The following is a 17,481-nucleotide window of genomic DNA, read 5'->3' on the forward strand; positions in this document are numbered from 1 at the left end:
TTTTGAATAAAAAGTTAAGTCACTGCCTAAGTGCATGGATCGCTTTCCTGATTTTCAAAAATTCATTAAAAATATTCCTTAAGCGATATGCAAATATTTTGAATGGATTCTTGTTCAGGGCGTCGTTGACTATGACCGAGTACAATTTCAAGACATTCCAACATACTTGGAATGTCCAAGTGCATGGATCGCTTTCCGGATTTTCAAAAATTCATTAAAAATATTCTTCAAGAGATATGCAAATATATTCAACGGATTCTTGTTCAGGGCATGCTTGACTATGACTGTGTACAATTTCAAGACATTCCAAGATACTTTTGGGGTCTTTTTTGACGAAAAAGTTAAGTCACTGCCTAAGTGCATGGATCGCTTTCCTGATTTTCAGAAATTCTTTAAAAATATTCCTTAAACGATATGCAAATATTTTCAACGGATTCTTGTTCAGGGCGTCGTTGACTATGACTGAGTACAATTTCAAGACATTCCAACATACTTGGAATGTCCAAGTGAATGGATCGCTTTCCTGATTTTCAAAAGTTCATTAAAAATATTCTTCAAGAGATATGCAAATATATTCAACGGATTCTTGTTCAGGGCATGCTTGACTATGACTGTGTACAATTTCAAGACATTCCAGGATACTTTTGGGGTCTTTTTTGAATAAAAAGTTAAGTCACTGCCTAAGTGCACAGACTTTCCTCATTTTCAAAAATTCATTAAAAATATTCCTTAAGAGATATGCAAATATTTTCAATTGATTCTTGTTCAGGGCGTCGTTGACTATGACTGAGTACAATTTCAAGACATTCCAACATACTTGGAATGTCCAAGTGCATGGATCGCTTTTCGGATTTTCAAAAATTCATTAAAAATATTCTTCAAGAGATATGCAAATATATTCAACGGATTCTTGTTCAGGGCATGCTTGACTATGACTGTGTACAATTTCAAGACATTCCAAGATACTTTTGGGGTCTTTTTTGACAAAAAAGTTAAGTCACTGCCTAAGTGCATGGATCGCTTTTCTGATTTTCAAAAATTCATTAAAAATATTCCTTAAGCGATATGCAAATATTTTCAACGGATTCTTGTTCAGGGCGTCGTTGACTATGACTGAGTACAATTTCAAAACATTCCAACATACTTGGAATGTCCAAGTGCATGGATCGCTTTCCTGATTTTCAAAAGTTCATTAAAAATATTCTTCAAGAGATATGCAAATATATTCAACGGATTCTTGTTCAGGGCATGCTTGACTATGACTGTGTACAATTTCAAGACATTCCAAGATACTTTTGGGGTCTTTTTTGAATAAAAAGTTAAGTCACTGCCAAAGTGCACAGACTTTCCTCATTTTCAAAAATTCATTAAAAATATTCCTTAAGAGATATGCAAATATTTTCAATGGATTCTTGTTCAGGGCGTTGTTGACTATGACTGAGTACAATTTCAAGACATTCCAACATACTTGGAATGTCCAAGTGCATGGATCGCTTTCCGGATTTTCAAAAATTCATTAAAAATATTCTTCAAGAGATATGCAAATATATTCAACGGATTCTTGTTCAGGGCATGCTTGACTATGACTGTGTACAATTTCAAGACATTCCAAGATACTTTTGGGGTCTTTTTTGACGAAAAAGTTAAGTCACTGCCTAAGTGCATGGATCGCTTTCCTGATTTTCAGAAATTCTTTAAAAATATTCCTTAAACGATATGCAAATATTTTCAACGGATTCTTGTTCAGGGCGTCGTTGACTATGACTGAGTACAATTTCAAGACATTCCAACATACTTGGAATGTCCAAGTGCATGGATCGCTTTCCTGATTTTCAAAAGTTCATTAAAAATATTCTTCAAGAGATATGCAAATATATTCAACGGATTCTTGTTCAGGGCATGCTTGACTATGACTGTGTACAATTTCAAGACATTCCAAGATACTTTTGGGGTCTTTTTTGAATAAAAAGTTAAGTCACTGCCTAAGTGCACAGACTTTCCTCATTTTCAAAAATTCATTAAAAATATTCCTTAAGAGATATGCAAATATTTTCAATTGATTCTTGTTCAGGGCGTCGTTGACTATGACTGAGTACAATTTCAAGACATTCCAACATACTTGGAATGTCCAAGTGCATGGATCGCTTTTCGGATTTTCAAAAATTCATTAAAAATATTCTTCAAGAGAGATGCAAATATATTCAACGGATTCTTGTTCAGGGCATGCTTGACTATGACTGTGTACAATTTCAAGACATTCCAAGATACTTTTGGGGTCTTTTTTGACAAAAAAGTTAAGTCACTGCCTAAGTGCACAGACTTTCATCATTTTCAAAAATTCATTAAAAATATTCCTTAAGAGATATGCAAATATTTTCAATGGATTCTTGTTCAGGGCGTCGTTGACTATGACCGAGTACAATTTCAAGACATTCCAACATACTTGGAATGTCCAAGTGCATGGATCGCTTTCCGGATTTTCAAAAATTCATTAAAAATATTCTTCAAGAGATATGCAAATATATTCAACGGATTCTTGTTCAGGGCATGCTTGACTATGACTGTGTACAATTTCAAGACATTCCAAGATACTTTTGGGGTCTTTTTTGACGAAAAAGTTAAGTCACTGCCTAAGTGCATGGATCGCTTTCCTGATTTTCAGAAATTCTTTAAAAATATTCCTTAAACGATATGCAAATATTTTCAACGGATTCTTGTTCAGGGCGTCGTTGACTATGACTGAGTACAATTTCAAGACATTCCAACATACTTGGAATGTCCAAGTGCATGGATCGCTTTCCTGATTTTCAAAAGTTCATTAAAAATATTCTTCAAGAGATATGCAAATATATTCAACGGATTCTTGTTCAGGGCATGCTTGACTATGACTGTGTACAATTTCAAGACATTCCAAGATACTTTTGGGGTCTTTTTTGAATAAAAAGTTAAGTCACTGCCTAAGTGCACAGACTTTCCTCATTTTCAAAAATTCATTAAAAATATTCCTTAAGAGATATGCAAATATTTTCAATTGATTCTTGTTCAGGGCGTCGTTGACTATGACTGAGTACAATTTCAAGACATTCCAACATACTTGGAATGTCCAAGTGCATGGATCGCTTTTCGTATTTTCAAAAATTAATTAAAAATATTCTTCAAGAGATATGCAAATATATTCAACGGATTCTTGTTCAGGGCAGGCTTGACTATGACTGTGTACAATTTCAAGACATTCCAAGATACTTTTGGGGTCTTTTTTGACGAAAAAGTTAAGTCACTGCCTAAGTGCATGGATCGCTTTCCTGATTTTCAGAAATTCTTTAAAAATATTCCTTAAGCGATATGCAAATATTTTCAACGGATTCTTGTTCAGGGCGTCGTTGACTATGACTGAGTACAATTTCAAGACATTCCAACATACTTGGAATGTCCAAGTGCATGGATCGCTTTTCGTATTTTCAAAAATTCATTAAAAATATTCTTCAAGAGATATGCAAATATATTCAACGGATTCTTGTTCAGGGCATGCTTGACTATGACTGTGTACAATTTTAAGACATTCCAAGATACTTTTGGGGTCTTTTTTGACAAAAAAGTTAAGTCACTGCCTAAGTGCATGGATCGCTTTCCTCATTTTCAGAAATTCATTAAAAATATTCCTTAAGCGATATGCAAATATTTTCAACGGATTCTTGTTCAGGGCGTCGTTGACTATGACTGAGTACAATTTCAAGACATTCCAACATACTTGGAATGTCCAAGTGCATGGATCGCTTTCCTGATTTTCAAAAGTTCATTAAAAATATTCTTCAAGAGATATGCAAATATATTCAACGGATTCTTGTTCAGGGCATGCTTGACTATGACTGTGTACAATTTCAAGACATTCCAAGATACCTTTGGGGTCTTTTTTGAATAAAAAGTTAAGTCACTGCCTAAGTGCACAGACTTTCCTCATTTTCAAAAATTCATTAAAAATATTCCTTAAGAGATATGCAAATATTTTCAATGGATTCTTGTTCAGGGCGTTGTTGACTATGACTGAGTACAATTTCAAGACATTCCAACATACTTGGAATGTCCAAGTGCATGGATCGCTTTCCGGATTTTCAAAAATTCATTAAAAATATTCTTCAAGAGATATGCAAATATATTCAACGGATTCTTGTTCAGGGCATGCTTGACTATGACTGTGTACAATTTCAAGACATTCCAAGATACTTTTGGGGTCTTTTTTGACGAAAAAGTTAAGTCACTGCCTAAGTGCATGGATCGCTTACCTGATTTTCAGAAATTCTTTAAAAATATTCCTTAAACGATATGCAAATATTTTCAACGGATTCTTGTTCAGGGCGTCGTTGACTATGACTGAGTACAATTTCAAGACATTCCAACATACTTGGAATGTCCAAGTGCATGGATCGCTTTCCTGATTTTCAAAAGTTCATTAAAAATATTCTTCAAGAGATATGCAAATATATTCAACGGATTCTTGTTCAGGGCATGCTTGACTATGACTGTGTACAATTTCAAGACATTCCAAGATACTTTTGGGGTCTTTTTTGAATAAAAAGTTAAGTCACTGCCTAAGTGCACAGACTTTCCTCATTTTCAAAAATTCATTAAAAATATTCCTTAAGAGATATGCAAATATTTTCAATTGATTCTTGTTCAGGGCGTCGTTGACTATGACTGAGTACAATTTCAAGACATTCCAACATACTTGGAATGTCCAAGTGCATGGATCGCTTTTCGGATTTTCAAAAATTCATTAAAAATATTCTTCAAGAGATATGCAAATATATTCAACGGATTCTTGTTCAGGGCATGCTTGACTATGACTGTGTACAATTTCAAGACATTCCAAGATACTTTTGGGGTCTTTTTTGACGAAAAAGTTAAGTCACTGCCTAAGTGCATGGATCGCTTTCCTGATTTTCAAAAATTCATTAAAAATATTCCTTAAACGATATGCAAATATTTTCAACGGATTCTTGTTCAGGACGTCGTTGACTATGACTGAGTACAATTTCAAGACATTCCAACATACTTGGAATGTCCAAGTGCATGGATCGCTTTCCTGATTTTCAAAAGTTCATTAAAAATATTCTTCAAGAGATATGCAAATACATTCAACGGATTCTTGTTCAGGGCATGCTTGACTATGACTGTGTACAATTTCAAGACATTCCAAGATACTTTTGGGGTCTTTTTTGAATAAAAAGTTAAGTCACTGCCGAAGTGCACAGACTTTCCTCATTTTCAAAAATTCATTAAAAATATTCCTTAAGAGATATGCAAATATTTTCAATTGATTCTTGTTCAGGGCGTCGTTGACTATGACTGAGTACAATTTCAAGACATTCCAACATACTTGGAATGTCCAAGTGCATGGATCGCTTTTCGGATTTTCAAAAATTAATTTAAAATATTCTTCAAGAGATATGCAAATATATTCAACGGATTCTTGTTCAGGGCATGCTTGACTATGACTGTGTACAATTTCAAGACATTCCAAGATACTTTTGGGGTCTTTTTTGAATAAAAAGTTAAGTCACTGCCTAAGTGCACAGACTTTCCTCATTTTCAAAAATTCATTAAAAATATTCCTTAAGAGATATGCAAATATTTTCAATTGATTCTTGTTCAGGGCGTCGTTGACTATGACTGAGTACAATTTCAAGACATTCCAACATACTTGGAATGTCCAAGTGCATGGATCGCTTTTCGGATTTTCAAAAATTCATTAAAAATATTCTTCAAGAGATATGCAAATATATTCAACGGATTCTTGTTCAGGGCATGCTTGACTATGACTGTGTACAATTTCAAGACATTCCAAGATACTTTTGGGGTCTTTTTTGACAAAAAAGTTAAGTCACTGCCTAAGTGCATGGATCGCTTTCCTGATTTTCAAAAATTCATTAAAAATATTCCTTAAGCTATATGCAAATATTTTCAACGGATTCTTGTTCAGGGCGTCGTTGACTATGACTGAGTACAATTTCAAGACATTCCAACATACTTGGAATGTCCAAGTGCATGGATCGCTTTCCTGATTTTCAAAAGTTCATTAAAAATATTCTTCAAGAGATATGCAAATATATTCAACGGATTCTTGTTCAGGGCATGCTTGACTATGACTGTGTACAATTTCAAGACATTCCAAGATACTTTTGGGGTCTTTTTTGAATAAAAAGTTAAGTCACTGCCGAAGTGCACAGACTTTCCTCATTTTCAAAAATTCATTAAAAATATTCCTTAAGAGATATGCAAATATTTTCAATTGATTCTTGTTCAGGGCGTCGTTGACTATGACTGAGTACAATTTCAAGACATTCCAACATACTTGGAATGTCCAAGTGCATGGATCGCTTTCCTGATTTTCAAAAATTCATTAAAAATATTCCTTAAGAGATATGCAAATATTTTCAATTGATTCTTGTTCAGGGCGTCGTTGACTATGACTGAGTACAATTTCAAGACATTCCAACATACTTGGAATGTCCAAGTGCATGGATCGCTTTTCGGATTTTCAAAAATTCATTAAAAATATTCTTCAAGAGATATGCAAATATATTCAACGGATTCTTGTTCAGGGCATGCTTGACTATGACTGTGTACAATTTCAAGACATTCCAAGATACTTTTGGGGTCTTTTTTGAATAAAAAGTTAAGTCACTGCCTAAGTGCACAGACTTTCCTCATTTTCAAAAATTCATTAAAAATATTCCTTAAGAGATATGCAAATATTTTCAATTGATTCTTGTTCAGGGCGTCGTTGACTATGACTGAGTACAATTTCAAGACATTCCAACATACTTGGAATGTCCAAGTGCATGGATTGCTTTTCGGATTTTCAAAAATTCATTAAAAATATTCTTCAAGAGATATGCAAATATATTCAACGGATTCTTGTTCAGGGCATGCTTGACTATGACTGTGTACAATTTCAAGACATTCCAAGATACTTTTGGGGTCTTTTTTGACAAAAAAGTTAAGTCACTGCCTAAGTGCATGGATCGCTTTCCTGATTTTCAAAAATTCATTAAAAATATTCCTTAAGAGATATGCAAATATTTTCAACGGATTCTTGTTCAGGGCGTCGTTGACTATGACTGAGTACAATTTCAAGACATTCCAACATACTTTGAATGTCCAAGTGCATGGATCGCTTTCCTGATTTTCAAAAGTTCATTAAAAATATTCTTCAAGAGATATGCAAATATATTCAACGGATTCTTGTTCAGGGCATGCTTGACTATGACTGTGTACAATTTCAAGACATTCCAAGATACTTTTGGGGTCTTTTTTGAATAAAAAGTTAAGTCACTGCCTAAGTGCACAGACTTTCCTCATTTTCAAAAATTCATTAAAAATATTCCTTAAGAGATATGCAAATATTTTCAATTGATTCTTGTTCAGGGCGTCGTTGACTATGACTGAGTACAATTTCAAGACATTCCAACATACTTGGAATGTCCAAGTGCATGGATCGCTTTTCGGATTTTCAAAAATTCATTAAAAATATTCTTCAAGAGATATGCAAATATATTCAACGGATTCTTGTTCAGGGCATGCTTGACTATGACTGTGTACAATTTCAAGACATTCCAAGATACCTTTGGGGTCTTTTTTGAATAAAAAGTTAAGTCACTGCCTAAGTGCACAGACTTTCATCATTTTCAAAAATTCATTAAAAATATTCCTTAAGAGATATGCAAATATTTTCAATGGATTCTTGTTCAGGGCGTCGTTGACTATGACCGAGTACAATTTCAAGACATTCCAACATACTTGGAATGTCCAAGTGCATGGATCGCTTTCCGGATTTTCAAAAATTCATTAAAAATATTCTTCAAGAGATATGCAAATATATTCAACGGATTCTTGTTCAGGGCATGCTTGACTATGACTGTGTACAATTTCAAGACATTCCAAGATACTTTTGGGGTCTTTTTTGACGAAAAAGTTAAGTCACTGCCTAAGTGCATGGATCGCTTTCCTGATTTTCAAAAATTCATTAAAAATATTCCTTAAGCGATATGCAAATATTTTCAACGGATTCTTGTTCAGGGCGTCGTTGACTATGACTGAGTACAATTTCAAGACATTCCAACATACTTGGAATGTCCAAGTGCATGGATCGCTTTCCTGATTTTCAAAAATTCTTTAAAAATATTCCTTAAGAGATATGCAAATATTTTCAACGTATTCTTGTTCAGGGCGTCGTTGACTATGACTGAGTACAATTTCAAGACATTCCAACATACTTGGAATGTCCAAGTGCATGGATCAATTTCCTGATTTTCAAAAGTTCATTAAAAATATTCTTCAAGAGATATGCAAATATATTCAACGGATTCTTGTTCAGGGCATGCTTGACTATGACTATGAGCAGATAAACTCTTTGTATTTGGGTTTGAACATGATTTTATATGTTAACAATTAAAATTATCTATTTAAATTTAAATTGAATTTCTTTTTGAATTTTGAATTTTTGAATTTCTTAAAAAAAAAAAAAAAATTGTGGACGGAAACTTCTGAATTAATTATTTTACAGAGCATTACTTTTCACACACAGCAACATCAGGGGAAATAATAATAATAATATGATAAAATTATTCTTTTAAATAAATGTTTCTTCTTAAACACAACTGTGAAATTAGATTTTAAAAAAATAATGTTATTGGGGGCGGGGCTTATTGTTGATACCCAATGAAAAAAAGGTGGGAAGTGTTTTTTTTGTCTGAACTTTATTTAAAACCGTCCAGAAACACAGACACAGGAAGTGTTTTGTTGACACTGAACGTCTCACTCTGACACTCTGGAGTCGTTTGTGTTGTTAAAGTGTTCAGTTGTTGAACATTAGCGGTTAAATCATTTAATATAATAATAGTAATAGCGGTTAAAAAATGACGCAGAAGAAAGACGGCGCTGTTTTCGCGCACACTGTGCTGCAGCAGTGTTTGCACGCGACGCTGCAGGTGAAACCCGCCGAGGACCAATCACAGGCTCAGTTTGTCCAGGTGAGACTTAAACCTTACAGCGCCCCCTGCTGGTCTCTGAGTGAAGTGTCGCTGCTGCTGCGTTGAAGCATAAAAACAAAGCTTTGTCGCACTGCGGCGACCACAAACCGAGCTTAAAGCTAGCTTGATCCGTGACAGCAGCGATATGCGTCAGCGCGGCCGCCATCTTGGTACGGGCAAGTGCTCATTCATGTAAATGAATGCAAGCTGATGAGGAAACGGAGGATTTTCACAATAAAACGCTCGAACGCTGACATTTACGGATTTTCATGAATCGTTTTAAAATATATATAGATATATATTAATAATGATTTAATGATTTATATGCATTTGGTAGTAAATTTCAGTTTGTATATTGAGGATTTCTCTTAGTTTAGTCATTTCTACACTGTGTACATTTTTGGATATTGTGCATTCTTATCTTATTTTTATTCTTATCTCTACTTTATTATTTACTCTATATTTAGAGTGTTGTTGTTTCTTTTACCAGTATTGTATTTTATTCTATTCTTACTCGTACGTTTTATTTCTCTTTTACTTATATTTAGTGTGAAATTGAGCTGTGTGTTTCCCCCTGGTGGAGGAATAAAGTAATTCATTCATTCATTCATTCATTCATTCATTTATTTATTTAAAAATGCATATAAATGATGATTAATTGATGAAAATTCAGCAGTGAACTACTCTTACCCAAAATGATAATTATTTTATTGTATGCAAAGGTAAAAATTAAATTGTCCATATGATTTTTCTTTTCTTTTAAGAATATGGGATGTCAAGGACATATACCATGTCAATTTACTGGCCACTTTATTAGGTACATCCCTGCGTCAGAAGGTCAAAGTTCTTACTTATTAATAATAATTCACACGTTTCTTTGCCGTCAGATCGACAGAGGAATGGTCGTCTACATCTGCTTCTTTAAAGGAGCCACAGACGACATCCTGCCTAAGATGGGTGAGTGACCTCTGTGACCTCTGACCACATATCACCTCAGATTGATGATGTCACTGTTGTGTCCTCCTCCTCCTCCGTCCAGTGTCCACTCTGCTGAACCTGCGTCTCTGCGAGTCGGACTCTGGGAGGATGGCGTCGGTGCTGGATCTCCCCGGCAGCTTGCTCGTCGTCCCTCAGGCCACGCTGGGCGGGAAAGCCAAAGGCAGAGTCATGCAGTACCACAACAACATCGACAAAGAGCAGGGACTGCGCCTTTACAGCGCCTTTGTGTCGCTGTGCGAGAAAGAGCTGACGGGGGGCGGAGCTGAGGCGGTGGCGACGACGACGGTGAAACACGGGACGTACGGAAACAGACAAGTGCTGAAAGTGGACACCAACGGACCTTACACACATCTGATGGAGTTCTGAAGCTGTAATTTATGGATCATATTTAAGGATTTGACTGTAAGAAAAAACAATGTACACATATGCATTTAATAAAAAATTACTTTTAATATTGAGACTTTTTATCCCCAGCTCATGACGGCTAATATAAAGTATTAATCACCCGTTTACCTTGAAATGTCTTGTTCTGTCCATAAACCTCGTCTCTGCAGCAGATCTCGTACCCGTCAGAACTCCAGCAGGTGAGTCATCGGCTCTGCAGAGTTCAGGACGATCTCTTGTTTCTGTCCGTAGACGCCCTGCTCCACCGTGGCGCCGGCCTTGGCGCTCTTGGCCGAGTCGTGCACGAGCGCTCTGCAGGCGAGCACCAGGGCGGAGAAGAGCCGAGCGCCTCGCCACCTCTCGCAGCCGCCTCTGTACTCCATCCTCCTGTTAGCCGACGCCAACTCCCCGAGCAGCGAATCCTGAGGGACGAGTAAGACGCTCCCGGGAAGGTCGAGGACCGACGCCGTGTGCCGCAGGTGTTTGCGGAACAGCTTAGTGGACATCAGCGTGGAAGCTGAGGGCGGGAAAAGAGCAGCAAATCATGGAGTAATCAGCCCGTTTATTTATTATCTATATTAACGTGAAAGAGGTTTTACCCATTTCCTGCACGACGTCTTCAGTGGCTCCGTGGAAGAAGCAGACGTACACGACCATTCCCTCCTGGATCTGAAGACACACGAGTGTACGATTGATTTAAGTCTTTCAAACCATTCAGATCCAAAGGACGTTTTACAACAATCTGCTTTCACTTAAATCCAAAATGTCGTGGTCGTGGTCTCACCTCGACCCACTGAGCGTCGGCTCCGTCCGCGGCTGATTTGACCTTCACTTTGGCGTGACGGCACAGCTGCACGACGGTCCGAGCCCGAGGACTGCTGCTCCTCTGAGGGTCAGCTGATCTGCACACACACACACACACACACACACACACACACACACACACACACACAGGGTCAAGTCATAGAAAAATCATAAAAAATTTGTGCATTTAGACTGAAAACCACTCACTCTCCCACACCAAAGTCCATAAAGAAAATCTGTGATTTTAGCTCACAGGGACACAGGAGCTGCTGGTCCTCTGCTGCCTCGTGTGGTCACTTTGTGTCACTGAGGTCAATGTAAAAGAAGCCGAATTTTACAAAATAAGACATTTATTTTGACATTTGAACTTGAAGTGGGTCGACAACTCCTGTGAACTGTGTGCTGTGATGTTAAAATCACTGGTTTACTCTTTGGACTTTGGTGTGGGAGAGTGAGTGATTTACAAACTTCAGTTTACACAAGGAAAAGTCTGTGTAACAGTGAAAATAAAGACGTGAACATGTTCTTAAGACATCGTAGACTTAAACTGACGTAGATTTCATTTGATATATTTCCACTAAGGGGCTGAAAACTGAAGTTTGTAAACCACTCACTCTCCCACACCAAAGTCACTCACTCTCACACACCAAAGTCACTCACTCTCCCACACCAAAGTCCATAGAGTAAACCAGTGATTTTAACATCACAGCACACAGGAGTTCACAGGAGTTGTTGATCCACTGCTGCCTCCATCACTAACTTACAATGACTGATTTTGTCAATTCGGCTTTTAAAATATTTAATTTAGACTTAACTCAGTGACACAAAGTGACCACACGAGGCAGCAGTAGACCAGCTCCTGTGTCCCTGTGAGCTAAAATCACTGATATTCTCTCAGGGCTTTGGTGTGGGAGAGTGAGTGGTTTCCACGTTACCTGTTTGTGTGTGGAGGGGGCGTGGCCTGCTGTGGCGACACTGAGCTGGCGATGGTGAAGACGGGCCAGGGTTTATTGCTGGGAGCCACCACAGGCTCCAGACCACAGCTGGAGGAGGAGGAGGAGGAGCCTGCCTCCTGCTCTCTGCTCCTCTGGTCACTGCCGTGGTTCTGGTTCTGGTTCTGTGTCGATGTTTGGGACTTGGAGCGTTTCCTTTGTCCACGGCTGGGACTCACAGGTTGTTGTTGTTGTTGGGATTTTGCAGGAAAATCTGGCGAAGGAACCAGCAGGACTTTGGTTCTGGCGCGACCCTGAAACTCCACCGTCACTTCCTGGTCCTCTGGTTGTATCTGAGGCTCGGGCTGATAATGGACGCCGATCTGAGGGATGATGGGAGTTGTAGGCTGGGCCGACTCATCCTGACGGACGAAAAGTGATCATTTACAGACTTGAAAAACTGAAGTTTGTAAACCACTCACTCTCCCACACCAAAGTCCATAGAGTAAACCAGTGATTTTAACATCACAGCACACAGGAGTTCACAGGAGTTGTTGATCCACTGCTGCCTCCATCACTAACTTACAATGACTGATTTTAGTGAATTCAGCTTTTAAAATATTAAATTCACATTTAAATCAGTGACACAAAGTGACCACACGAGGCAGCAGAGGACCAGCAGCTCCTGTGTCCCTGTGAGCTAAAATCACTGGTTTTCTCTATGGACTTTGGTGTGGGAGACTGAGTGGTTTACAAACTTCAGTCTAACAGTGAAATAAAGACGTGAACATGTTCTTAAAGACGTCGTAGGACATTTACCATCATTTCCGTTGAATCCATGACGTCTGAATCCGGCGGCTGCTTCTCTTCATCTTCACTTGCTCCTCCTCCATCATCATCATCATCATCATCATCCCTCCCACTGTTAATAAACAGAGAGTTTTAAATGAATTAATAAAGTATAATGATAATCATGAGCTGACCTCTGTCACACTGTACCTGTCTAAACCCTCCTGCAGCGTCAGTGTCTCTGGTTCTCCAGCGTGTGGCGCCCTGCAGCTCTCCGGCCTCTTCGTGGTCGTGGTCTTCCTGCTGCTGCACTCGGAGCAGCTGCTGATCCACTGCATCACGTCAGGCCTCATGGTTTTCCAGAAGAACCTGTGTCACAGCAGCAGCAGCAGCAAATTACACATGATTCTCATGGTTTTTGTTGGCGTTGGTGATATTCTCGGTCACCTCTCGTTGAGCAGCCGCAGACACTTGTTGGCGTCCAGGTGGTTCAGGTCGTTGTGGTAGTCGCCCAGAGCGTCTTCCACCTGCTGCCGGCTCCTCAGAACCACACAAACATGGTCGCCCTTCACCATGTGGAGCTGATCGTCTGAGGAGGAAACAGAGGAACGTGACTGTGGAGACGCTTTTACATCATTACTAGAAGATAGAATATTATATTCATAAAGTTAATTCATAAATAAGACTTTAAATCCACAGAAAAGATCCCAGAACCGGACACACTGAATATATCTGATCCTTACACTGCCCCCTGGTGTTTACCATGAGTATCTTCTAGGGATGTGAAACCTTGGGTGGCTCACAATTCGATTAGATTCCAATTCTTAGGGTCACGATTCGATTCAAAATCGATTCTCGATTCAACCGATACGATTCATACCATTCTCGATTCAAAATCGATTCTTGATTCAAAATCAATTCTAGATTCAACCGATTCTATTCATATGATTCTCGATTCATACGATTCTCGATTAAAAAATTGATTCTCGATTCAACCGATTTGATTCATACGATTCTCGATCCAAAAATCGATTTTCGATTCAACCGATTCTCGATTCATACGATTCTTGATTCAAAAATCGATTCATACAATTCTCGATTCAAAAATCGATTCTCGATTCAAAAATCGATTTCCGATTCAACCGATTCTCGATTCAACCGATTCGATTCATATGATTCTTGATTCAAAAATCGATTCTCGATTCATACAATTCTCGATTCAAAAATCGATTCTCGATTCAAAAATCGATTCTCGATTCAAAAATCGATTCTCGATTCACACGATTCTCGATTCAAAAATTGATTCTCGATTCAACCGATTCGATTCCTTCGATTCTCGATTCAACCGATACGATTCATACGATTCTCGATTCAAAATCAATTCAATGCATAGTGTGTTAAGGCAAATTCTGGCATCAAAACAATAGAGTTTGTATAAGATAATGTGATAATGTGATCACACAAAGGCAAACTTAAGACAAGAGTTAACATTTATTCATTCAAAACAAATAAAAACTTACTTACTGTACAAAAAAATTACTTTATCATAAATAAAAGCGTAGACAAGCTGCCTTTTTTCCCAGTAGTTACAAAAATAAACTGACCGTCATGTTTCTATCGCTGCCCAAATGGTCAAAGCAGACGCACATTTGGCATTTTGTAGCAGACAATGACTCACAATGCAAACTTTGAGGAATTCTATGTGAAGGCCACGTAGTTCCCTGGACCTTTACATCAAATCTGTTTGTTTTTTTAATTTACCTTTGATGATAAACTTCTTGCAGAACCTCCTGAAGGTGTTTTTCTCCACAAAGCTCAGTCCAGGAGGATAAGTGCGTTTGCGTAGGTAAAGCTCGACGGCGTCGTACTTGGCGAAATAAGCCTGTTTTCACACAAAAATAAGAAGGTTCATTTACGCACAAACCGGGACAATAACAGGAAAGACAAAGAGTCAGCAAAAGTCTCACTCCTGGTCCCGTTACTGCCGAGCTGCTGTGGACCAACAGCGTGGGGACGGCGTCCGGACGCAGCGTCACTTTGTCTCCGCTGATGTCGAAGCAGTCGTCGGTGAAGTGTTTGCAGCAGATGGACGAGGACAGGCGAGGCAACCAGTGAGCGCGACCCACCGCCTTCAACCACTGAGCCAGGAGGGCGGTGCGGTGCAGAGGAAACCTGAAGACAGGACGGACATTTGTCCAAATGTTACTCTAGTTTTTATACCATTTTAGGCCTTGTTTTTAGATCCAGGATCCAGATTGACAAATGTGCCAAAATTCAAAATGGCCAACTTCTTGTTGAGTTGAGGCCATGGTTACGATCTACGTCTAAAACATCTTCCCAACAAGTTTCGTGAAATTTGGTGGAACTCAATTCTGACCTCAGTTTTCATGGAAATTATCCATTTGCACTTTGACAGTGAGTTTAGTCTGAAAAACAAAAAGTATCTCGGAATGACTTGAAATTTTACACGGTAATAGTCGGTATCGCCATGAACAAGGATCCATTGAAAATATTCGCATATCTCTTAAGGAATAATTTTAATGAATTTTTGAAAATCAGGAAATGATCAATTTGCCCTGATGCACTTTGACAGTGAGCTGACTTTATTCTAAAAAACAAAAAGTATCTCGGAATGACTTGAAATTTTACACAGTAATAGTCGACATCGCCCTGAACAAGGATCCATTGAAAATATTTGCAAATAAATCTCTAAAGGAATAATAAGAATTTTTAAAATCAGGAAAGTTTCTGCAAATTTGGTGGAACTCAATTTTGCGAGTAGTTTTCACCTTAGGGGGCGCTATAGACATCTCTTTTGACTGAATTTGTAACAGAGTGAGTGTGTGAGCCTGTAAGTGGACTAAAAGGAGGCGGAGCTCGTACCTGTGGAAGGTGAGGCCCAGGCCTCGCTCCACAGGGCCGCAGCAGTTGTTGCAGGTGTGGATGCTGCAGCGCAGCCACTTCCTCTTGGTGCGGGTGACGCAGGTGTGGCAGCTGAAGATCCAGGCGTTCAGGTCGCGGCTCATGCTGCTCCAGTAGAAGTGCTTGGCAATGTCTCGCAGGCAGATGCCGTGGCCGTAGTGACCCTGGTTGTCGTGGAACTGCTGCAGCACCGCGTTCACCTGGAACCACAAAGATCCCCGTGTTTTTGTAATCGGGAAAAACACAAGACCTAAGTAAAAGGTCACCACGGTTACCTCCTCTCTGCTGCGTGGCACTCTGGCCGGAGGAGAGACTCGAGTGTACACCAGCACTCCGTCTGAAACACAAGGAAGAAAACTAAAGGCGTTTCTTTCCTCCTTATGAAGTCAAAAATGATGGGATTTCTTGAAGAATCTGCTCACCGACGAGGTCAAAGCGCTTGGTCATCTTCTTCAGAGCAACTCTGCTTTTCTTGCTGAGCATCGGTAAAACTCTGTGGCTCAGGTACCTGTTTGTTGGAAAGATTGGCCTTGTTTTAGACGCAGGGCTGCAGGATCCAGATCTGATGCTTTTATTAATGGTAGCAACAGTTGTTCCGTTTCATTTTTCAAACTGACAGTTTCCTTCCTACAAATTTGATGAATTCAATTCAATTTTAAAGACTTTTTTTAGGACCCACAGGAAGCTGGATCCTGAGCTCACCTGGCAATGTGGTTGTACGTGGAGAAGCTTTGCTCCACGACAAGCTCCCTCCTCCCGTCCTCCATCAGCGTTTGAGTGTTTCTGTGGTGAGCGTGAGGAGCAGGGAGGGAGTACTGGTGCTCCTGCAGCTGCACAGGAACCTCGCTACGGCTGAAAGTCGCCGTCTCAGAGGCGTCTGTGGTGTGAGCAGCAGCAGCAGCAGCAGCAGCAGCAGCAGCAGCAGCAGCAGCAGTTAAAGACAGCGGGTCTTCCAGGTTCTCCGAGTGAAGGAAATCCTCATCTGACTGGACTCGAGCCTGAAACCAGGCAAAAATGAAAATGTGACTCCAGGGCAGCAGGGTCCAGATCTGATGTAATTTTTATTATTGCTACTATTATTATTATTATTAGTAGTAGTAGTAGTAGTAGTAGTAGTAGTAGTAGTATTTAATCTCTGTGCCCTTCCACAGCAGGTACCTGTGACTCCAGGACAGCAGGGTCCAGATCTGATGTCATTTTTATTATTGCTATTATTATTATTATTATTAGTAGTAGTAGTTGTAATAGTAGTAGTAGTAGTAGTAGTAGTAGTAGTATTTAACCTCTGTGCCCTTCCACTGCAGGTACCTGTGACCCCAGGGCAGCAGGGTCCAGATCCAGACCCGATGTCATTTTTATTATTGCTATTATTATTATTGTTATTAGTAGTAGTAGTAGTAGTAGTAGTAGTAGTATTTAACCTCTGTGCCCTTCCACTGCATGTACCTGTGACTCCATGGCAACAGGGTCCAGATTTAGTTGCAAGGCTACTATGTAAATGTATATAGTATAATCTGTCTCTAAAGAGCAAACGCACAGGAAAATCGAACAAGACGACCACGATTCCCATGATTCTTTTGATTTGAACAAAAACAAAAATATGGATTTCTATTCTATTCGTA

General features: G+C 39.0%; 1 protein-coding gene across 1 annotated transcript; it reads left to right on the top strand.

Annotated features, from left to right (window-relative positions):
• Positions 1-8,915: 8,915 nt before the first annotated feature.
• LOC310944087 (D-aminoacyl-tRNA deacylase 2-like) lies at positions 8,916-10,394 on the top strand (the record flags this gene model as incomplete). The annotated part of the gene is made up of 3 exons (XM_083910918.1): positions 8,916-9,029; positions 9,917-9,986; positions 10,069-10,394. The coding sequence occupies 3 exons, from the start codon at positions 8,916-8,918 to the stop codon at positions 10,392-10,394; spliced, it is 510 nt and encodes a 169-aa protein (XP_083767044.1).
• Positions 10,395-17,481: the final 7,087 nt, after the last annotated feature.

Source organism: Microchirus variegatus (assembly GCF_963457635.1).
Source record: "Microchirus variegatus genome assembly, contig: SCAFFOLD_33, whole genome shotgun sequence".
NCBI classification, from domain to species: Eukaryota; Metazoa; Chordata; class Actinopteri; order Pleuronectiformes; family Soleidae; genus Microchirus; species Microchirus variegatus.